This window comes from Chiloscyllium plagiosum, unplaced genomic scaffold (assembly GCF_037043375.1).
Source record: "Chiloscyllium plagiosum isolate Xiang-an unplaced genomic scaffold, Cpla_swu_hap1 HiC_scaffold_15, whole genome shotgun sequence".
Lineage (NCBI taxonomy): Eukaryota > Metazoa > Chordata > Chondrichthyes > Orectolobiformes > Hemiscylliidae > Chiloscyllium > Chiloscyllium plagiosum.
The window spans coordinates 21,674,433-21,698,784 of record NW_028270153.1 but is presented as its reverse complement, the minus strand read 5'-3'; the positions used below and the strand labels follow the sequence as shown (position 1 = coordinate 21,698,784).

At 43.9% G+C, this 24,352-nt stretch overlaps 1 protein-coding gene across 1 annotated transcript in view; it reads left to right on the top strand.

Moving 5' to 3' along the window:
* Positions 1-24,352, top strand: part of lama5 (laminin, alpha 5) — a 320,328-nt gene that overhangs the window by 268,904 nt on the left and 27,072 nt on the right. Inside the window, exons 55-66 of the mRNA XM_087994598.1 lie at positions 202-356; positions 1,616-1,757; positions 3,167-3,269; positions 3,352-3,468; positions 6,597-6,782; positions 8,050-8,189; positions 10,806-10,991; positions 11,076-11,212; positions 11,755-11,908; positions 14,718-14,851; positions 18,847-19,000; positions 22,417-22,542. Of these exons, the coding sequence (XP_087850724.1) occupies positions 202-356; positions 1,616-1,757; positions 3,167-3,269; positions 3,352-3,468; positions 6,597-6,782; positions 8,050-8,189; positions 10,806-10,991; positions 11,076-11,212; positions 11,755-11,908; positions 14,718-14,851; positions 18,847-19,000; positions 22,417-22,542 (1,734 nt within the window). The remainder of the gene's footprint in view (positions 1-201; positions 357-1,615; positions 1,758-3,166; positions 3,270-3,351; positions 3,469-6,596; positions 6,783-8,049; positions 8,190-10,805; positions 10,992-11,075; positions 11,213-11,754; positions 11,909-14,717; positions 14,852-18,846; positions 19,001-22,416; positions 22,543-24,352) is intronic.

The following is a 24,352-nucleotide window of genomic DNA, read 5'->3' as shown; positions in this document are numbered from 1 at the left end:
AGCGCAGTCCCTCTGACAGTGTAGTATTCTGTCTAGTATATGCACTCAAGACCACAATTGGACTCATCTTTCTGAACTCTGATGTCAGAGCACTGTCGACCGAGTCACATTGATGCTATTGATTTCCTTAAGGTCAAAAATGAAAATTAGAATTGTGGTGACAAGGATGATGTAACTGATTTTCATTTTCTTGGTGACCAGGAATATGAGCGATTGGCAGCAATGTTGGATGGTGCCAGAATGCCCCTCATTGAAAAGGTGAAGAAATTCTCACCAGCCAGCAGCAAAATTCCAATTATTGAGCGTGCTGAGGAACATGCACAGTTCCTGGATGAGCTTGCAAAAAATCTGTCCAGGTAAGCTAATTAAGAACTAGTTGAAAATTTGTTAGTGAATCATAGAATCCCTACAGTATGGAAGCAGGCCATTTGGCCCATCGAATCCCCTGAAGAATATTCCGCCCCCCATAATCTCCATTTCCTTTGGCTAACCCATTTAGCCAGCACATCCCTGGACACTATGGGCAATTTAGCAAGGCTAATCCACCTAACCTGTGCAGCTTTGGGCTGAGAGAGGAAACCAGAGCACTCAGAGGACCTACGCGCAGACTGGCAAGCATGTGCAAACTCCACACAGATAGTTGTCCGAGGCTGGAGTTGAACCTAGGTCCCTGGAGCTGAGAGACAACAGTACTAACCACTGGGCCACTGCATCACTAGTTAGCTAGCTTTGTATTAGATTAATGAAAGTCCGTGTCATTCGCTTGGTCTGCACAGGAGCTGTGTTCTTTTGATGTTTTTGTTGAATATAGTGTGGAAGCAACCACTAACCAGTTAATAGTTGGGCTAATGTGCTGTCACTAATGAGTCTGTGTGGCTAATAGTGCTGGGGAACCAACTATTTGTGAGTCTTAACAATAGATAGTTTATTGCACTGTTATGATAGGTACAAGTAACATTGGCAAGTTTGAGCTAATTATTAAGATTGTCAGGGACCAGAAATGGCAGATCTGACTCCAGGATCACAAGCTTATCTTGTCGTCTTCACCACACCACCCAAAGAAAATGTACAACACCATCAAATTGGCTGGTGTTTAATAGAGGCATTAACATTAATCCTTCCAAAGCAAATACCTTGACCATCAGTTTTTATGGTATCTGACTGACTTATTGGTGGGTCTACATGCCAAGGTAGACTCTCAACTTCTAGCCCAATCTAAACCTGGCTTTGCTAATCAGCTACCCACTTTATAAACTACATTGTTTCCACTCTACCTTCCTAGTAGCTTGTCATAAAACTATTTCATGTTTCCGAAACACAGGGTCATACGATGCCTGGCACGTTCCTTGCTTGACAATTCCCAAATGATAATATTGTACCTTGGTGTGGTCTGAGCGGGTGGGGATCTCTGCTGGATGAGAATATAGCTGCAGGTTGCATCTGTTACCTGGGTGCTTCAAGTTATGAAGTGCAAGGATATTTTCCACACTTGCATTTCTATTCAATGGCAGTTTGATGTTGGAAAATACTCAACTAACGCAACTTGTTCAATATTTAGACAGCTAACAGATAAATAATGTTTCTCAGATCAATCTCATCTTGTGGCTGTTCACAGGGCAATTGAAGATACAAACCAAGATGGATTTATACAGCGAGCAGTGAACGCATCCAATGCATATGCTGGTATTATTGAGGCAGTGGAAAGAGCCAAGGCTGCAGCGAAAGAGGCCGATGAGGCAGCAACGAAGGCTTTAAAGGTAAAGTGGAGGGTTCCAGGTGGGGTAGAGAATTGGAATATTCTCCTTTTATCGGTGGAGCCTTTGGGGGGCTGGCTACATTGAGCCATTAGCGGTTCATGCTCCAGCTGCCGCCATCTTGAGCAGCATCCACCAGCTGGGGACCAAGAACAGTTTGTAATATTCAGATCAGGTTCTGGGATCCCGGTTGCAATCATGATGAATATGTGGATGCACGTTTGTGATCATTTTTGCAGCAGGCCTTCAACCCCTGGACCAATAATTTTTCATTAGTCCCCGAAGGCTGCTGTCAAAGGAAAATGTGAAATAAAACTCCACACCACTATTAACATACCCCCAAGGATTGCTTCAATTTGGGAGTCAGCCAATTTCTCACTTTTCAGAGATATTGTGACACTTCAGTGGCAGGGAGGACTTAAACATGGACCTTCTAGCCCAGAAGTGATGGTAAAGTAGCCATCATCCTATGGAACCATAGGGCTGCTCTCTAATCAGAGAGTCATGCAGGTTATGAAGAAGCGTTCTTCACGGTAACCTCAGCTGGTGTGGGAATTGAACCCACACTGTTGGCATTGTTCTGCTTTGCAAACCAGGCAGCCAAACACTGAGCTAACTGATCCCCTGACTGAATAGGGACACTGCTACTGCACCATAAGAGCCTCTAACCAGCATATGTGGCTCTAATTACACCCTTGCCTACTGCCTTCGTTGCTGGGTAAGCATGATTGCAGTGTTACAGATGCCCAGTAACCATGTAGACGTAACCATTTGCAATAGGACCTGGCACTGGACATCTGTAACCATTTGCAATGAAAATACAAAAAAATGGCAGACATTGCACCTAAAAATTGAATTAACTAATCTTGTGTTACCAAAATAACAGTCGTTTAGTTATCTACAGTCCACCTGAAGGTGACACTCCATTCTGACTTTTCAGTAATAAGCCACAGACTATCAACTGTAATTTAACGTTTATACCTTTAAATATCAAATTGATTTCCTTTTACTCCTTCTATTGATGAGAAAGTAACATGTCCTCCTGCCCAGTGATCAACTCCACAAGAAATTCTTCAGTGCTTCCAAAATACTGCCCATTCCTGTCAGCCGGAGAATCACAGATTTTCAGCTGTGAGAAGTCCCTTCAACCCGTCCTGTCCATACTAACTGACAAAGAGCTGTCAAGCCTAGTCCCGCTTACCCACAGTTAAGATGGGGATTCCAGCCTCCACCATTTTGTTTTTGCAAGCAGTGAGTTCCAGAGCCCAGCCCCACCACTTTCATAATCCCTTTAATCTTCCATCTGATTACGTTAAAATCTATGTTCCTTGGTCATATGAGCTTTCTTTTAATGAAAGTCAGTGAACAGTTACCCATTTCACCTGAATATATTTTTGCAAACTGCGTTTCAGCAAGTGATGGATGAAGATTTGGCCCAAGAAGCAGCTAATTTGAAGAAGGCAAGCATGCTGCTTGAGAAGGAAGCTAAAAAAGCTCAGAAGAAATCTGAAGAAGGTAGGTGATGGTTTCATGCTCTGATCTGATGGAAAGTTTCACTGAAGTGCGCGCTCAAATATTTTTTGCGATCTTGCTGTAGAACTGAAACCGAAACTGAAAGCGTCAAAGGAACGGATGGAAGATGCAAAGGCCAAGAAAGAGCAGCTCCTCAATCAGCTGACATCACTTCAAGATATGCTGAAAGATATTACTAGAGGTCTGTTACTATTCAGCACAAGTTTTTGTTGCTTGTTTAAATGCAATAATTAAAGTAAAACATCCTTGTAATTACAATGATTTAACCATTTCCCATGCCCGTTGTGTACAGTTGTATTTAACAGCAAGGCTGAGTTAGCTAAATGGCTCGTCATTAAGGGTATGGAGACAGGACAGGAAAGTGGAGTTGAAGACTATTGAATCAACATTGAGTGGAACAGCAGGCTCAATGGGCCGAATGGCCTATTTCTGTTCTACAACTTATGGTCTTGAGTTTACTATTTCTGCCTGACATTGGAATAACAGGCACAGTGACAGTTTGCTGTCATCAGCAACCATTACGTTGAGTTTATAAGTTAGAGAAGTTCCAGAAACTTTGTGCAAGGAGCCAACTCACAATTTGTTTAGTCAAGTCTGGTTCCCACTGAGTTGTAGAACCCCTTTTCTTGGAATTCTGACTTGGGGGGGAGAAAAAAGCCTTTAATAATTAAGGGGCTGTATGATGCCCCTCTGACAACTCCCCTTTTATCCAATGAGCAAAGACAGTTTTGTGATTTAATCCATTCAAAGGGCACCAGCATCGCTGGCAAACTCAGCATTAATTGCCTTTAAGAAAGTTTGTAGTGGATGACCTTCTTGAGTAGAACTGAAAAGGCTTGCTGGCTGTGGGTCTGGAATCACTCCAGGTTCAGATAGCAGACTTGCTTCCTTCCCTTTAGGCCATCAGTGAGTCAGATGAGTTTTAATGACAATGTGGTCGTTTCAGGATCAACATTACTGATGCTCCTTTGTTTTAAAATTCCATAATTGGAGCAGATTGAATGAAATTCCAAGTGCTTTAGAGAGTGCTTTTTAAAGGTGTCATTTTAATCACCTGAATTTTAGTTTTGAGTTGGCTTTGGAGTTCAAAAGCTCCAAATTGGCTCTGTGTCTTTAAAGTACTCCCTCTAGCACACCTTGAGTGTCTGATCAATGATTTAGCTACCATTCATATACTGCCTACTTAAAGTGAAAATGTCTATGGTCACCTCATACATACACAATGGCCAATAGTAAGTGCCCTTTCAAGATAAAAGACCAATTTCATTTGGAATATTGCAGCCCAGTTGTAATCAGGCCAATGCCTGAGCTTGATGTTCAGCATTAAAGCATTGTTATATAAAATCACTTGTTTTCTTGAGTTCTCTGCCCAGAGGCAGGCACACAGAAGACAACCTCCACCATGGAGCACGAGTTGTCTGAACGAGAGTGGGGTCCGAACCCTACGCAGTTAGGATGCTACAACACCAGCTGTTTGCCCAATGGAACCCCAAGGAGCAACACACAAGTTTACATCTATATTGTACTCCAGAGCTGTGGATAGGGATTGTGGAGGCTCCAATTTCTTTCAGCTGAACAGGAATCTCTCCCCTTTTTAACTACTTGTCTTTGCTGGGCGTTGGAAGGATTTGCAAGTTGATATCCAAATCTGTTTGACCCCATCATGAAAATCACACCACAGCAAATGGGGCTTGAATCTAGAACTGCTGGCTCAGAGGCAGATTGCTACTGCGTGGACCACCAGACTGCTATCCTATAAAGATAATAAAAGGCAGCAACGTGAAGGGGAGTCCTGGTGGGCAATGAAGAATTCCTGTATTTTGTGCTTGTGGTTCAGGCAACTGAAAAAAAAAACACAAGCGCAATACAAATGGCAACTCCTGAATTTATCTGGAGTTTTGAGTGATGTTGGAAAGGTTGCACTGATTTTCCCATCTCTTGTTGCCTTGGTATGGTAATGGTTCACACCAGTAGAACTATGGATGATCATGGAATAGTGTGGGTTAGATAGGCTTCACTTTGGCTTCACGGGTCGATGCAAAATTGAGGGTTGAAAGGCCTGTGCTGCGCTGTAATGTTCTATGTTCTAGAACCATCCTTCTGATGGTGTTCTCACATGCATGGGGTTTTCCGGACATTGGATGTGAGCTCTGGGAATGATTGCTTTATTTTTGTTATTACTTCATGGGATATGGTGTCACTGACTGGGTCATTGCCATTCCCAGTTGCCCTCGATGAGGTAGTGATGAGCTGTTGTCTTGAATCACTGCAGGTCAACCCGTAATATCACTGGGGAATAAGTTCTGGGATTTTGACCCAGAGACAGTGAAAGAACTGCAGTGTATTTCCAAGTCAGGAAGGTGAGTGGCTTGGAGGGGAACTTTCAAGTGGTGGTGTTCCACATATCCACTTCTAGGTGCTTGTGGTTGTGGGTTTTGAAAGGGTTGTCTGATGTTGTTACTGTGACATACTGTGTTGGTTCACTCACTGTCGAGTTGATGTTGACTCTTCCCTTTTCCCCGATCGGCTTGGAAAGGAGGTAGTTCTTAACTTTGAGTTGCTGCAGTGTATTTCTGTAGAACGTACCTGCTGCAGGAGGGGCAGCTTACACTGAACATGGCGACAAGACTGTCAAACAAACTCCATCGAGTCACCTGAATCTCCCTGATTTTAATTGTTCTGACCCAGGCTGCTGTGCTTTCAACTGGCTCAGTCCTCCCCAAACCTCTCGGCTCTCCCCCAGTCCTCTTGGCCATCCCCTTGGCCTCCCTCCCCTCCCCTGACCTCTCAGCATCCCCCTGCCACCGGCCTCCTTGACCTCCTTTGACCTCGCTGCCTCTCTTCCTGCCTGTAAAAACACTTCTGGAAATTTTTTGAAACTCTTTGGCCAAGCTTTTGGTCACCTGGCATAATATCTTCTTAAGTGACTCAGTGTCACCATTTCTTCGATTTAATGCCTCCTATGAAGCCCATTGGAATGTTTTACTCTGTTACTGACTTGTGTTTATACAGTGAATATATTAAATGTCAGATAGCTTAGTTCATTGAAGGCTGGTCTTTGCTCCCTCAAAGTGTTTGAATTTGCAGTTGATCACACAAGTAGGAAGCTGCCTTGTCAAACTAAATACAACTGCAGGTGACCAGGAGGTGTAATGAGCAGTGACCACCTTAACAGATGAATTATGAGCAAAGTGGGGGACGCTGAGTGGATTTGACCCAGGACCCTTTTATTGATGGATAGATGTAACTTGCTATTGGATCTGTGATCTTGAAAATGCCATTACAGCGTGAGTTCTGTTTTCCTTGCAGGCGATATCAGCGATACTATTGCAAGTGCTAAGCATGTAGCTGCGACTGCCAATCGCACAGCTGTGAACGTGCAGAACACACTGGTGCCCATGAAAAAGAACCTCGAGCAATGGCAAGAGAAATATGGTGGAGCACCTTCTGACAGTGAGGAGTTTAACAAAACTCTCCAAGAAGCAAATAAGTCTGGTATGTGGCAATGGCAATTATATCCTGTCCCACAGCATACAACTGATTGCTGGTTGCTGTAGTTTTACTGAAATGGCCTGAAGTGGAGTCACTTTGGAACTGATCTTAGAAAGTTTTAAATTCTAATTTAATTGATTTTAAGGGGTAAATAGTTTCATTTCACTTAACTGTATGTGTTTGGTGGTTAATTTTGACACTAGCCACAGAAATGATACAGCAAGAAGAGAGCCATTTGACCCATCTTATCCATACTGACCTAAAGACACCCAGATGACCTTTCTAATCCCACCTTCCTGCACACAGCCCTTAGCCCTAAAGCTTACAGCACTTAAAGTGCAGATCCAGGTACTTTTTAAAGAGAGTTTAGGGTTTACTCCTCCACCACCAACTCATGGACCGAATTCCAGATACCCTCTACATAAAAATGGTTTTCCTCACTCTAATCCTTCTAGCCTTGAATAAATCCATCTGCCATGAACCTACAATATTAGGAAACTTAACGTGGCATTGAATCACAGTGTATCAGAAGAAAGCACCTTGTGATGAAGATTGAAGTTGTCCATGTCAACAATTAGTTATATTTTAATACTTATGAAAACAAATGATGCCAGAGATCATAGTCCATGGAATCCATCCCAACCAATCAGCTTCAATTTGCCAACCAATCCGTGCTGTCTTCTCCTACAGTACATATTGTTGTGATTTAAGACTTGCTTTTCTTGTGTTTGTCCTGACCAAGGTGGATCACAAGGCTTTAGCAACATGTTTCTCTCTCCAATATTATTCAAATCCTATATACCAAGTGACTTTGTTTGTTTATTTATTTCCAAAGATTATAAAGCAGGGCTGAAAGTAAGTTATCAGTCAGGTTGAAGAGTACATGTGCCGCCTGTACTCCAGTGCAGATGACACAGTAAATTTGAAAGCATGAATGGAGGCCTGTGCCATTAGTACTTGTTATTCCCAATTTTACACTGAGCAAAATTAATCCGCAAGGAATGGGCAGATCACAAACAGGAAGTGCTGACTCCGTTTGGCAATTTCTCCACTTGGGGAGTAGGATTCCCAGTGAGGATGACCAAAACCCTTTTGCCTACACAAAGTTCAAATTGGGTCCAAAAGCTGGGGAAAGTCACTCCTATAACCATGCTTAAAGTGATTCTGAGTCCCAGCAGCAAGTTATTTGTGAAGTGCTACCCTTCTTTATTTTGGAGGGTCACTTCTTTATTTTTTAAAGCTTTTGTCTCTCCTCCTATCCCTCTGACAGTGGCAGCTCTGAACGAAACCATCCCACTTCTCCTGGATAAGTTAAATAAACTGGAAGCCCGGAACCAGACGTCAAATATTTCTGCAAGCATCGATCGCATTCGCTTATTAATCTCCCAGGCCAGAAATGCTGCCAACAAGGCAAGTATTCAATGGAATTTTTTTTAAAAAACTTTACCAATTCTGTAATGCTCTAACTTGCACTCTGTTCTGTTACCTTAATGCACTTGTTTATTATGACCTGCCTGTAAAGCATATAAGACAAAACTTTTCACTGTACCTCAGTATGTGTGACAGTCATACATCAAATCAAATCAATTCCTCCCTCTCGTATTGTGAGTTGGTGGTTGCTTTGTGAGAATGATTTACAGTTTTGTCTGTGATCAGTTACTTGTAAAATTTCTGAGCTGCAGAACTAAATGACCATAATGCTTTAGGTTGCAGGGTTCAATTCTTTTTCAAATGAAATGCTTGACTGTACAATTTAGCTTGAGATGCTGCTGGTATTGAATGGTATATAATGACAAAAATGATGTATGTGTTTTAAAAAGTACTGCGTTACACTGATATTCACTTACCACATTGAACTTGTAAGGGCCAGGCATATTTGAGAAGTGATTTGTTGCAGCATGACACCTTGTAATAAAATCCTGCACGCTTCTAGATTTACCAAATGCAGAGCCTGAATGCTGCTATTCTGCACAAAAACATCCCAGAGACGTTCCAAAGTCTAATATCTAAACAATAAGTCACTTCACGCAATAAATCGCACTGCTCTTTGCAGAGCTCAGCTCGAAATACTTGTCATTCCATTAAGGGTTCTACTGGATGCCTTTGTACTGTCCCCTCTCCCCTCTCACTGCTGCGGAAAATAGCCCTCTGCTTTTCTCAAGAGTACAGGAAGAACAGATGGAAAATGCAGGTAATGAAGTAGGTCACTGAGGATTTAAGGTGAACTTCCATTTACAGTTCAGAAGAGACACACTCCAATCTCCAGTGAACCTTGCAACAGGAACAAATTGTATCACCATGAATTGCAGATTGAGTCAGTAGTTAGGAAGGCAAATACAATGTTGTCATTCATCTCGAGAGGACGAGAATTTAAAAGCAAGGATATACTTCTGAGGTTTTATAAGGCTCTGGTCAGACCACATTTAGAGTATTGTGAGCTATTTTGGGCCCCACACTTCAGGAAGGATGGATAGGCCCTGGAGCAGGTCCAGAGGAGGCTCACTCGGATGATCCCAGGAATGCAGGAATGAAAGGATTAACATATCAGGAATGTTTGAGGTTTAGGGGGCTTTATTTAGTGGAGTTTAGAAGGCTGGGGGTTGGGGGGGGGGGTATCTGATTGAAACTTACAGAATACTGCACAGTATGGACAGAGTGGATGTTGGGAAGATGTTTCCATTAACAGGAGAGACGAAGACCCGAGGGCACAGTCTTAGATTAAAGGGAAGACCCTTTAGAACGCAGCTAAGGAGAAACATCTTTAGCCAGAGAGTGGTGAATCTGTGAAATTCATTGCCACAGAAGGCTGTGGAGGTCAGGTCATTGAGTATATTTAAAACAGAGATAGATAAGTTCTTGATTGCCAAGAGGATCAAAGGTTATGGGGAGAAAGCGGAAAGTTGAAAAACTTATCAGCCATGATTGAATGGCAGAGCAGACTCAATGGGCTGAATGGCCTAATTTCTGCTCCTGTGTCATCTTGTCTCCCACAGGGATGTCCACGGGGGAGGCAGTAGCCTGGTGGTATCGCTAGACTTGTTAATCCAGAGAATGTTCTGGGGACCCAGGTTCAAATCTCACCATGGTAGATGGTGGAATTTGAATTCAGTTGAAAAAAAGCTTCACAATAACCATGATGCCATTAGTCTGGTTCACTAATGTCCTTTTAAGGAAGGAAACTGCCATCCTTTCCTGGTCTGGCCTACATATGACTTCAGACCCACAGCAATGTGGTTGAATCTTAACTGGCTTCTGGGCAATTAAGGATGGGCAATAAATGTTGGCCTAGCCAGTGACATCCTCATCCCTTATATGAATTTTATTTTTAGAAAGTTACAATCCACATATTTTGATAAAACCATAAATATATAAATAACATGGAAACTTGTAAATCAGGCAAATAATAAGGTGACAGGATTACAGATGGAACTGAACAGTATGGCCTTTGACCATCCCAGTATTTGGCTGTCTGTATTACCGGGAGGCAGTGACATTGCTGCAGCCATGATTTGATGTTGGACAGCAGAGTCACTGCTGGAGAGCCAAGAGGGTTAAAGATGAGTAGAACATGACTGTTGTTGGGTGGTGTCTGGAGACTGGGACACGTCATCATGTAATGAGAAGCAACAGACTAATCAAACATGATGAAAGTTGAAAGTGGGGGAGCTGCAGGGATAGCCGAGTGGGCATAGGAGACATTGGACATTGTAGGAGATGAGCTGATTACATTGTGAAAGAATGGAACCAGCTAAAAGTGTTGGTTTGGTCTGTATGGACAGGGCGGGGATGGTGACAGAGCGCAACCCAAGCTTTTAAAAACATTTCTGCCCAGGGAAGGTTAGAAGCATATAGATATTGAAGTTTGAGTTTGCCTCCTTAGGGCTTAACTGTTGATATTACCATTTTCACAGTTTGGTATGACAGCATGGATTCTCAAATATTTGTAGAAAATGAAGAGGAAGGTGGTACATACACAAATCTTCAGCATCTTAATAACCTTCCAAACAACCCTTCCTCCCCCTTTAGGTCAAGGTACCGATGAAATTTAATGGCACTTCGGGTGTGCAGGTGCGATCGCCTAGCAACCCTGATGACCTGAGGGCGTACACCTCTCTGACCTTCTACATTCAAAGAGAACCAGCTCAGAAACGGAGAAGGAAGCAAGCCAGAAGTTCCTCCAATCAGTTTGTTCTGTACCTTGGCGGACAAAATGTAAGGGAGGTGAGCTGTCGGTTTTCCTTTCACCGTTTAGGACGATTGTATTCGAAGGTTTTAACAGGAGTTCTTCCTTTGTAGCCTCATGGGGATTACATGGGCGTTGCTGTGAAGAATGGTAAACTGGAGTGGGTTTACAAACTGGGCGGCGAAGAGGCCACTCTGCAAGCAGATTCTGATGTCAGCGACGATAGATTCGATACAGTCAGGCTGGAGAGGTATATTAGCTCTTTCTCTGCTTTTCCCACCAGTAAAGCCTGGAAATCACTGTCGGGGTCACTGAGGGAGCAGTTAATGAGCTTGTATCATTATCGCCCACCCCTTTTTGATTTAAAAAAGGGGGTAGGTAGCTCTGCTGTTGAAATAGATTCCACACGACACCAGGTCATGGTCCAGCAGGTTTATTTGAAATCACAAGCTTTCGGAATGCTGCCCCTTTGTCAGGTGAAGTGACTTCAGTGATATGTGATTTCAGACTTTGTCAACCCCCCAGTCCAACACCAGCACCTCCACAACAGAAATAGATTCCAGATCATTGTGATATTACCATATGTGCACATCTGTGGATATCAGTGACATTCATTTCCAGACAGTCACTGGTAACATGTTCCCTAATAAAAAGACAACATACTTTTTGTGACTGGTATGACACACATAAAAAAGACAGAGACTGAAATGGGATGTTTCCCGCACAATGCAGGGCTGACACAACTTGAGCTATTTCCAAATTGTCTTTAATTCACCGTTCTCCCTTCTGCAGGATACTACAATATGGTCAAATCTCATACAGTATTGAAAAAGGCACAGTGACTGAAACCAAAGGAAACGGGTTTGCCAAAGGCAATGATGCCTTACTGAATCTCAACCCTGAAGATGTTGTGTTTTATGTTGGTGGCTACCCGCCTGAATTCACTGTAAGTGTAAAGTTGTAGCTGTTTTCGTTTTACAAGTGGAGCATTGTATCTAACTTCATTGAGGAAAGGGGCAAAGTATCTCAGAAAATCACAGGCACCTTTCATCATCGAGCTGTTCTGGTCATTATTTGCCCTCTAGTGGTGAATTTACATAGGACAGGCAGAAATAGGCCATTCAACACAAAGCCATGTTGTTTCACGTGCTCCTCCTACCGTCTGTTCACTGTTTTTAGGTGAAGAAGTTGCATCTGATTTCCTCATTGAATTTCTTGGTGACTTCAAATTGATAGTCAGTGGTTCTGCTCTGGCCCTAAAGAGGGAATATTCTCTCTTATTCACTCTGTCAAAACCTTATGCAATTTTCAAGACTTCCATTGGGTCTGCCTTTATTTTTTTCCCCAGGAGATAGAAGACCTAATCCATCCGTCCTTTTCTGATATGTAAATACACACATTCTGCTGTCCTCTCCATGAAATTTCTCTGTACTCTCTGTACTCTTTCCCCAGCATGAAGATCAGAACTGCATGGGATATTAAGTATGATCTAACCAAGCTTTAAAAACGGTTTAGCATGCCTTCCTTACTTTCGATTTGATAATGTTTGTTCAAAGTTCTTATGGTAGGAATATATTCTTGGACATAGAATCCAGCAGACAATTAGCCTTACTTGTCGTAATTTATGTTCTTCTATGGGCCTTCTATCTCCTGGGAAAAAAAAAAGGCAGACCCAGTAGAAGTCTTGAAAATTGTTTAAGGTTTTGACAGAGTGAATAGGAAAGAATATTTCCTCTTTAGGGCCAGAGCAGAACCACTGACTATCGTTTTGAGGTCATGAAGAAATTCAACTAACGTTTGTTCAAACTCAGTGATATGGAGAAGTTCTTATGATGGGAAAGTATTCTTGGACACAGAATCCAGCAGACAATTTGTCTTGCTTGTCGTAATTTATGTTCCTAAATCATTCTTTTTGTAGTTATATCTCATTAATATATTTTGCACAAATGTGATTTGAGGTTTATGTCAGCGGTTATTTAAATTGCAGTGTAGGTGTTGCCACTAGGCGGCGATCTTGCACTGCTTCGACTTCGCATCTAACAAGTGCTGCCGAATGGACCATAGCCCCAGATATTCCGAGTATTGTTGGCTATGTCCCCTCCAGGTGTACATCTGCTCAGAGGTTCCATGCACCGGGATCAGCGGGCCAATGCCATTCCAAGCATTGACTTACCATTTTGGAAGCCACTGCTAGGCACAGACCTTTTGCAGAGCAGAAAATATTCCTCAGAGGGAGCATTGGTTGATGGATCAGTGCAGACTAGAGTTGCACATTGGGACCATGTGGAATCCCAAATGTTGCAGTCTCTGTGAGAATTCTCCTAGATATTGAAGGCTCTGATAGGCAACTCGCCTGTCTATCAAAAGAGAGACTCCACTAAAGTCGGTGAATTTAGAGGATTCTGCTTCAGTTTAACTGATAGTTACACAGAAACAGTCAGAGGATTAAAAACCTCTAGCACTTCCACACTCCTACACACGTGTGTATATATACACATACATGTGCACACGCATGCATACCATATTCCACTGGACCTGAGTTTGTAGAAGAAAATGCAAGATGAGAAGCATCTTTTTCAGTGAGTATTTTCAGTCTGGAACTTACTGCCTGCAAATATGGTGGAGGGAGATTCAATTGAGGTATTCAAGGGGACATTAGATGATAATTTGAATAGAAACAATATTCAGAGTCATGGGTGAAAAGCAGGGGAACAGCACTACCTCATGATGCTGTTTCGGAGAGCTGGGGGCTGACCTAATGGGCCAAATGATCATGTTCTGTACTGTAACAATTTTGCAATTGACTGATTGTTTTGCACAAAACCATGTTCAATTTAAAAAATACCACCTCCTCTCGCCTTGCGTTTAAATCATTGATGTCAACTGTGAGAAATGAAAAGCCTGCATCTGGGTAGCACTTTCCACAACACTGTTTCAAAGTGTTTTTCAGCCAATAAAGTATATTGTTGAAGTGCAGCCAGTACCAAGATGCAAGAAATGCAGCAACCAATAATAGCACAGCAAGCTCCCACAAATAACAATTTGACAATGACCAGGCAATCTTTTATTGTGATGTTCAATAAAATCCTGGGGTCCTCTTTAAAGTAATTCCCGGAGATCCTTTATGTCCAGCTGACGAAGCAGACAGGCTTCAGTTTAATGTTCTGACTGGAGGACCCTCTGACAGGTCAGCACCCTGCCTGTAGTGCACAGGTGTGACTGTCTTGACCTGGAGGAGTGTCAAGGGGTGAGGGCAAATTGGAAAGTGGAATTGAGGCCATAGTTAGCTCAGCCGCGATCATATTGAACAGTTGAACCACTTTACTGGACTGTAAGGTCATCATCTGCTTTTACTTGTGATCTTCTGACTCGAAGGTGAGAGTATGTCCAACTTTGCCAGTTAACATAAATAGATACAGAAGGCTACGAGACACCCCTGTCCACCTCTTCAGTCTGAGAAGTTTCCCTTCACTCTGAATGTCTCTCTAGTTCTTCTCACCTGTTTTCAATGTGATTTAGAACTGATTCTCTTCCCCTTAGTGTTCTGCAATACTCTACAATGTCTAAAGTTCAACAAAATTTTTGATTTTTGGCAAGAATTGAAACATATATAAACCTTAAGACTTCTCTGCATGTTAAGCATTAATGAGAGAATGTTAAATACAAAAACCCAGTATGTTTTATGAGGTCCTGGAAAAATAACACACAAAAATGAAGGTTCCTGCCACTCATGAAAGCACTGCTGCCTCTTTCAGCCTCCGAAAACTTTGAAGTATCCCAATTTTAAAGGGTGTATTGAACTTGGAACCCTCAACACACAGGTCATCAGTCTGTACAACCTGGTCCAAACATTTGATCTAAACACCACAGCAGATGAGCCCTGCAGAAGGTAAGAACAGAAATGAAATGGAGTGATTCGGCTAATTTTCTGTATTTCCCGGTGAGGTCTCCCCCACCCACCCACCCTGTTACAAATGTTCATTTCCATATGTATCCCGCATGTTAAACAGTGATGGGTGATTTCCCCTGGCTGCCACTGGGTACATGGGAGCAGCTCCTTTTCCTCCCCAGAGTGAGATAACGCTCTCTCAACTGAGAAGATGAACAATGAGTGAGCGAGCAGAGGTTGAGACAAACGGAGCCACTCGATGGCCAAGGTGTTGCCATGGTGATCGGAATCAACCTGCTGATCAATAGCCACTTGTTTCTCCTGTAGTGTGCGTTTAAACTAAATAGCGGGGGGGGGGGGGGGGAGACAAACTGGAAGTTTAATGCGGAAGTTGAAGGGAAAGTTAGAACAAGGGAAGTCAAGAAAGACAACGGTATCAATGAAGCAGAAAACTCAAAAAGGGATCATGCCATAAGGTTGAGTGAAGTAGGGGTTGATAGGAAGGGTGAGAGCAGTAACAAATTAAAAATACTATACACGAAGCATTAGACATAAGATGGATGAGCTTGAGGCTCATTTGGAAATTGGCAGCTACGATATTGTGGGGATAACTGAGACGTGGCTTCAAGTGGACAGGGTCTGGGAAATGAATATTTCAGTGAGTATTTTCAGTGCTATCGTAAGGACAGACTGACGGGCAGAGGGGGTGGGGTGACCCTGTTGGTAAGGGATGATATTCAGTCCGTTGCACGGGGGGACCTAGAATCATGGGATGTAGAGTCAGTATGGATAGACTGAGAAATTCTAAGGGTAGAAAGATCCTTTTGGGAGTTATCTACAGGCCCCCAAACAGTAGTATGGATGTAGGGTGTAAGTTGAATAAGGAGCTGAAATTGGCCTGTCGCAAAGATGTTACTACAGTTGTTATGGAGGATTTCAACATGCAGGTAGACTGGGAGAATCAGGATGGTATTGGACCTTAAGAAAGAGATTTTGTGGAGTGCCTCCGAGATCGATTCTTAGAACAGCTGGTGCTGGAGCCTACCAGGGAGAAGGCAATTCTGGATCTGGTATTGTGCAACGAACCAGAATTGATCAGGGACCTCGAAGTGAAGGAGCCATTAGGAGGTAGTGACCATAATACAATAAGCTTCAATCTGCAATTTGAGAGGGAGAGGGTACAATCGGAAGTGACAATATTTCTGTTGAATAAAGGGAACTATGGAGCTATGAGGGAGGAGCTGGCCAAAGTTCAATGGTGCAATACCTTAGCAGGGATGACAGTGGAGGAACAATGGCAGATATTTCTGGATATAATGCAGAAGATGCAGGATCAGTTAATTCCAAAAAGGAAGAAAGATCCTATGAGGAGGCAGGGGTGGCCGTGGCTGACTAGGGAAGTTAAGAAACATATAAAGTTAAAAGAGAAAAAGTATAACGTAGCAAAGATAAGTGGGAAAATGGAGGTCTGGAAAGCTTTTAAAGAACAACAGAGGATTACTAAGAAGGAAATACGCAGAGAAAAAAATGAGGTACGAAGGTAAACTGGCCAAAAATATAAAGGAGGATAGTAAAAGCTTTTTTAGGTATGTGCAAGGGAAAAAGATGCTTAAGACTAAAATTGGGCCCTTGAAGACAGAAACAGGGGAATATATTACGGGGAACAAAAGAAATGGGAGAAGAGTTGAATTGGTACTTCAGATCTGTCTTCACTGGGGAAGACACGAGCAATCTCCCAGAGGTAACAGTGGCTGAAGGACCTGAACTGAAGGGAATTTCTATTTGCCAGGAATTGGTGTTGGAGAGACTGTTAGGTCTGAAGGCTGATAAGTCCCCGGGGCCTGATGGTCTACATCCCAGGGTACTGAAGGAGGTGGCTCGAGAAATCGTGGATGCGTTGGTGATTATTTTCCAGAGTTCGATAGATTCAGGATCAGTTCCTGCTGATTGGAGGGTGGCTAATGTTATACCACTTTTTAAGAAAGGAGTGAGAGAGAAAGCAAGAAATTATAGACCAGTTAGTCTGACCTCAGTGGTGGGAAAGATGCTGGAGTCAATTATAAAGGATGAAATTACGACACATCTGGATAGCAGTAACGGGATAGGTCAGAGTCAGCATGGATTTATGAAGGGGAAATCATGTTTGACTAATCTTCTGGAATTTTTTGAGGATGTAACTCTGAAGATGGACAAAGGAGATCCAGTGGATGTAGTGTACCTGGACTTTCAGAAAGCCTTTAATAAAATCCCACATAGTAGGTTAGAGAGCAAAATTAGGGCGCATGGTATTGGGTGCAAAGTACTGACTTGGATTGAAAATTGGTTGGCTGACAGGAAACAAAGAGTAGTGATAAACGGCTCCCTTTCGGAATGACAAGCGGTGACCAGTGGGGTACCACAGAGATCAGTGCTGGGGCCGCAGCTTTTTACAATATATATTAATGATATTGAAGATGGTATTAATAGTAACATTAGCAAATTTGCTGATGATACAAAGCTGGTTGGCAGGGTGAAATGTGAGGAGGATGTTAGGAGATTACAGGGTGACCTGAACAGGTTAGGTGAGTGGACAGATGCATGGCAGATGCAGTTTAATGTGGATAAATGTATGGTTATCCACTTTGGTGACAAGAACAGGAAGGCAGATTACTACCTAAATGGAATCAATTTATGTAAAGGGGCAGTACAGAGAGATCTGGGTGTTCTTGTACACCAGTCAATGAAGGCAAGCATGCAGGTGAGATCTGGAGATACTTTATGCCAGTGCCAACCCATAATGTGGCTGGCACTGTAGTTGTCCTATTAAGGATGGCAGCTCAGGCCCAGCCAGAGGGTCAGTCAGTGGGATGTCAATGCTGGGGCCATATTGGAGGATGAAGGTGTTCCAATGGGCTGTAGTCAGGTTATTGGATTAAGGAGAGGGGGTATCAGTAAGGCTGGTCTATAGAGTGAGTGGGGCATGCCACAGAGGGCAAGCAGAGCATCAGTCACTTACTGGGTGTGCCATTCTGTGGATCTGGAGTACCTAATAACAAGGGCATACCCTGACCTACAACTACCCGTCTAGAGTCTGCAAAGTTTCACCAGCAGCTGGCAAAATGCCAGCCAAGCCAGGGACAGTTTTTCTCAGCCATTTCCAATTTTATACATTGTCTCTCTGGCCACTCCTCTGCCATTTTTCCTTCTTGCTGCCCAAATGGGATTGCAGTAGGAAGGGGTGGGGCTATTACAGTCATGCCAGCCCCCACTTCCTTGCTCCATTTCAATATGCCCATGGGGCTGCGGTTATATAATTTTTTATTGCGCTTCTCTGACAGCTCTCGAAATGCAAGCAGTAATTTTAAACATGTGGTAACGTTCTCCCCAACTGTTCACCATCACCGCCCCAACATTGCTCGTGGCTCTGACTTGACTCTGTTGCTCTTGTAAATTTTAAATAGATTATACAATTGCAAACGTTATTGCAGGCTGGAGGATTCCTGCTCACAGCAGTTTTGAGGTTTGAAATATTTGTGTGCATCAGAGGAATAGGCTCAGGCCAGGCCACTCTCTCCATGTTACCTTGGAAATTGAGAATGTGGGTGATTATCGAGGGATATTTCCCTAATTTTGTACTTGATTTTACAAAAATACAAATCTGAATGGTACCCTATCAATTGGCATTCAGTGACATTTATGTGCTGAAAGAGCTGGTATTTATAAAAGGTCGAATCTGACTTCCTGTTCGTAAACAAAAGCAAAATACTGTAAATCATAGAATTTGCAATTTGAATATGGAAAGCACTCAGCAGGTCAGGTAGCTTCAGCAGAGATGTCGCAGTTAACATTGCAGATTGATGGCCAGACGACATCATTTGCTTGATGTGTTTGCTCTGTTTCTGCCCTCCATAGATGCTGTTCAACATTAGAGTGGTGTGTTTGACCGACATTGATACAGCAGCAACCAATCCCAATCTCCCACAGAATTGCCTCTAATAACTGTGCTCCTGTTATAGGTTCAAATCGACTCAGGGTCCAGACAGTGCTTACTTTGATGGTACAGGATATGCCGAAATCAAAATGCCAGGTTCATTTTCCTCCGTGTCTCGTTTTGAACAAGAGGTTCGGATTGTTTCTTACTCTGGAATCCTCTTCTTCATGCAGGAAAAGGTGGGTCTTCGCTTTCTCATTTTCACCTTTAATTCTCAATGCGTCCAGGCAGGCTGCTGTGTGTCAGTCTGTCCTGAGGTCGCTGACCCCCCCTCCCCCTGTCCCGGGGTCACTGATCCCCCCCCTCCCCCTGTGCCGGGGTCACTGATCCACCCCTCCCCCTGTCCCGGGGTCGCTGATCCCCTCTCTCCCCCTGTCCCGGGGTCGCTGATCCCCTCTCTCCCCCTGTCCCGGGGTCGCTGATCCCTTCTCTCCCCCTGTCCCGGGGTCGCTGACCCCCTCTTCCCCCTGTCCCGGGGTCACTGACCCCCTCTCTCCCTGTCCCGAGGTCGCTGACCCCCTCTCTCCCTGTCCCGGGGTCGCTGACCCCCTCTCTCCCTGTCCCGAGGTCGCTGACCCCCTCTCTCCCTGTCCCGGGGTCACTGACCCCCTCTCTCCCTGTCCCGAGGTCGCTGACCCCCTCTCTCCCTGTCCCGGGGTCGCTGACCCCCTCTCTCCCTGTCCCGTGGTCGCTGACCCCCTGTCCCGCGGTCGCTGATCCCCACTCCCCCTGTCCCGTGGTCGCTGATCCCCTCTCCCCTTGTCCCGTGGTCGCTGATCCCCTCTCCCCTTGTCCCGTGGTCGCTGATCCCCTCTCCCCTTGTCCCGCGGTCGCTGATCCCCTCTCCCCCTGTCCCGCGGTCGCTGATCCCCTCTCCCCCTGTCCCGCGGTCGCTGATCCCCTCTCCCCCTGTCCCGCGGTCGCTGATCCCCTCTCCCCCTGTCCCGCGGTCGCTGATCCCCTCTCCCCCTGTCCCGCGGTCGCTGATGCCCCCCCTCCCTCTGTCCCGGGGTCACTGACTCCCCCTCCCTCTGTCCCGGGGTCACCTATTGCCACTCCCCCTGTCCCGGGGTCACTGACCCCCACACGTCCTGTCTCGGGGTCACTGACCCCCTCTCCCTCTATCCTTTGACAAGATCCCATATGGAAGGCTGGTCCAAAAGGTCAGAGCCCATTGGACCCAGGGCAAGTTGGCTAAGTGGGTCCACAATTGCCTTACAAATCAGAGGCAAAAAGTGATGGTGGAGGGTTGTTTTTGTGATTGGAAGCCTGTGCGCCCCCCCCCCCCCCCCCCCACCAGAGGTCAGTGTCGGGATCCTTGCTGCTTGTTATTTACATTAACACTTAACACTTGGATGTGAATGTAGAAGATATAATTAGTAAATTTGCAGATTGCATGAAAATTGGTGGTGTTGATGGGGAGGGGGATGATCTCAAGCTACAGTCTCCTATTGATCAGTTGGTAATTTGGGCAGAGCGATGTCAGATGGAATTTAATCTCGATAGGTGCGAGGTGCTTTATTTTGTGAGATCTGATAATGGAAGGACACACAGAAAGAATGGTAGTTCCCAAGGGAATACTGAGGAACAAAGGGACTTCAGTGTACAAGTCTGTAAATCCTTGAAGGTGTCAGCAAGGTAGACAGAATGGGGAAGAAGGCATACAGGATGCTTGACTTCATTAGCTGGAGAAAGTGAGGTCTGCAGATGCTGGAGATCAGAGCTGGAAATGTGTTGCTGGAAAAGCGCAGGAATGTGTCTGAAGAAGGGCTTATGCCCGAAACGTCGATTCTCCTGTTCCCTGGATGCTGCCTGACCTGCTGCGCTTTTCCAGCAACACATTTCCAGCTTCATTAGCTGGACCATAGAATAGGAGCGAGAAAGTCTTGTTACAACTTTATAAAACATTGGTTAGGCCACCGATGGAATACTGTGTGTAGTTCTGGTCACCAAACTATCGAAAGGACATGATTGCACTGGAGAGGGTGCAAAGGATATTCACCAGGTTTTGCATGGGATGAAAAATCTCAGTTATGAGGAGAGACAGGATAGGCTGACTGTGTTTTCCTTGGAACACAGGAGGCTGAGGGATTTTGGATCTGATCGAGGGATACAAAATTATGATAGATGTGGAAAATCATGAGAATCTCTTCCCCATGATAGAAGCCTCTAAGACAAGAGAGCGGATGTTTAAGGACAGGAGCAAGTAGTTTAGAGGAGATCTGAGAATCTTTTCACCCAGAGGGTAGTAGGTATGTGGGACAGATACTGCCTAAAAGAGTGATAGAGGCAGGTATTCTCGCAAGATTTAAGAAGCATCTGGATGAGTAGTTAAAATGCCAGGGCATAGGCTATTGGCCAAGTGCAGGTAAATGAGATTTGTGTAGTTTTATGTTTGTTGTCTGGCATAGACATTTTCTATGGGTTCCAATGACAGATCATATGGACTCGTCTCCAGGTAGATGAGTATTGCTACACTAAGATGAGTATTACTATACTAAGATGAATATTACTACACCAAGCCCATTCAGAACACTGTGTTTAATTTTGAGTTAGAGAGGATATTTTAAAACCTACCCATCTTGTAAGTTCCTGCATTGGTAACAAAACAGCACAGCATGCCTTATTGGAATGGAGTTTCATTTAAAATGAAATTTGAAACATTTGAAGAGAGAAATCCATAACAAGATTTTAAAGCAGATTTTCCCCCCAATTGGAACTTTTGTTTAGGCTTCAAACCTTGAATCAGTGTAATATTATTGAGGTTGGGAGACACCCAATATGTTTTATTGGGTTTTACTTCTCTGTGGGATTGAGCACAGGCACATGCCAACTTCTGTTCCCAGCTGAGATAGGCCAGTGTATCACTGCAAGCTAAGCTTTGTAGAAATAACATCATCAGCAGAGTTTCTCATTCTATCTCCCAGCTCCTATTTGACAATGGAGCGGGGAATGTGTGTGAGTTAGTGTGAGACACGGTGGCGAGTAGGAAGGGGTGCACTTGTCAGCCTGTCTTAATGGCCGCTTGGAGTTGGTTTGTCCAAACATACAAGGAGCAGCGATTTAACTGAAGTACAGAAAGGCTTATCCGAATTAGGAGGCACTTAAGCATTTGAGTAATTAAGTAATGAGCCATGTGATTATCTGAAGAATTAACTAAAGTCAGTACGAAGGAATGATGCTTCATTTATACTCAGAATCTGAACAGTCAATGATATGTTGATATGGTGTTCAGTCTTTACAGTGCCCATGGTTATGTTACTTGAACCATTTTTGACTTTGGAGAAACAAATATCAGACAGGGCTGCCTTGCCCTGACAACTCATGCCACAAGTGCCTTTGATTTGCTTCGTTTGAATCATTGCAATCTGCATCAACACAGGCAGCAACATTATAATGTCTCACCATTAATTGAATTGTATTTAACTGCATGTTACTGAAAGTTGCGTTGTTTGTTTATAAATCTCTGTAGTGCCTTTCAGTATTTTCTGCCTAAAAACATATTTCCAGGGTAATGAAATAAACCAGAAAACATTTTTTGTACTGTTTTAATTTCTGTTTTTTTTCTGATTTCAAGTCTGCAATTCTTTTGTAGGAAAAATACCTCTGTCTGACCATTGAGAATGGAAAACTTGTTCTGTTTGTTTACTTAAACAACGAACTCAAAATTGAGCGCAACAATGAAAATCAAAACTTACTCAGTGATGGATTTCCCCATCAGGTAACTGCTTTTTAAAATTAAGAAATCTATTTGAAGGGGAAGGAGACTAGAGTGCAGGACTCTGACTGAGAGGGGAAGATACTGAAGTGAATCAGTGCCAAGTTTCAATTTAATCCTGTGCAGATTGACTGTGTGTAGGAGGATGGGCTGAATTCTGGAATCTCTAGAATTAATGAGTCAGAGTTGTGCTGCATTTGCAGTTCAATGCATTGAGGCTGGAAAGAGGTGGAAAAGCATGTCATAGATGACTGTTTCCCGCTTAAAAGGAACAAGGTTCAAGAGAACAACTATCTTTTCATGAGAATCATCATCGTACCATTGACCAGGTACTGAACTGGGCCATCTATTTAAATAAGAGAAAGTGAGGACTGCAGATGCTGGAGATCAGAGCTGAAAATGTGTTGCTGGAAAAGCGCAGCAGGTCAGGCAGCATCCAAGGAGCAGGAGAATCAACGTTTCGGGCTGAGCCCTTCTTCAGGAATCTGAAGGGCTCATGCCCGAAACGTCGATTCTCCTGCTCCTTGGATGCTGCCTGACCTGCTGCGCTATTCCAGCAACACATTTTCAGCTATTTAAATACTATAGCTACAGGATTAGGTCAGAGGTTAGAAATCCTGCAGTCAATAACTCAGCTCTCTTATTCCCCCAAAGCTTGTCCACCATTGGCAAGGCACACCACTCTGGGTGAGTGCAGCTTCAGCAAGGCTCAAGAAAGTTGACATCACCCAGGACACAGCTGCCCAAATGATTTGGCACCCCATCCACCACCTTCAACCTGCACCCTCTCTGCCCCGATGCTCAGTAATAGCTATGTACCATCAACAAGGTCCACTGTAGTAACTCCCCTCAATAGTATGTTCCAAAGTCATGACTGCTATCCTCTAGAAGGACAAGGGTAGTAGATGTGTGGGGACATTTGGTGTAACTCCAATTCCCGCACATCATAATAAAAGCAAATTACTGCGGATGCTGGAATCTGAAACCAAAAGAGAAAATGCTGGAAAATCTCAGCAGGTCTGGCAGCATCTGTAAGGAGAGAAAAGAGCTGACGTTTCGAGTGTAACTGACCCTTTGCTGCCAGACCTGCTGAGATTTTCCAGCATTTTCTCTTTTGGTTTCAGATTCCAGCATCCGCAGTAATTTGCTTGTATCCAGTGTTTAACCCACTGCCACCTCTCTTCCAGGGATGCCTACCCTAAAGAAGTACTGCTCTTCTCTCCGACAGGATTTTCATTTGTCTCTGCCCCACCCCCCCCCCCCCCCCCCACCTTCACTGCTTTCCTTTTCTCTCTCACTGTTAGACAAGGTATTTACTAAGTCTCGCCTCCACAGCCATATTTCCTTCCTCAGTGAGCTTTGACGAAGGGTCAGTTAGACTCGAAACGTCAGCTCTTTTCTCTCCTTACAGATGCTGCCAGACCTGCTGAGATTTTCCAACATTTTCTCTTTTGGTCCCGCACATCATCCTGACTTGAAACCATGATAACTGCTCCATCAGAGCTCTTGGGTAAAAATTCTGGAACTTCCTCCCTAACAACTGGCCCTACACTCTACAAACTGCAGTAGTTCAAGAAGACAACTCACCAGTACTACCTTCAGGACATTTAGGGATGGACAGTAAATGCTGACCCAGCCAGCAACAACACATCCCGTGAATGAATAAAAGAAATGGGATACCAACATTAGAACCTCTGACCTATTTGGTGTTTATATCAGGCTCTACCTGGAAGATATATTCATCACCTTGGACCGTTCAATAGCAACTTCTTTTCCTTCCTCATTCCAAATAATTGTCTGAAAGTATTTAAGC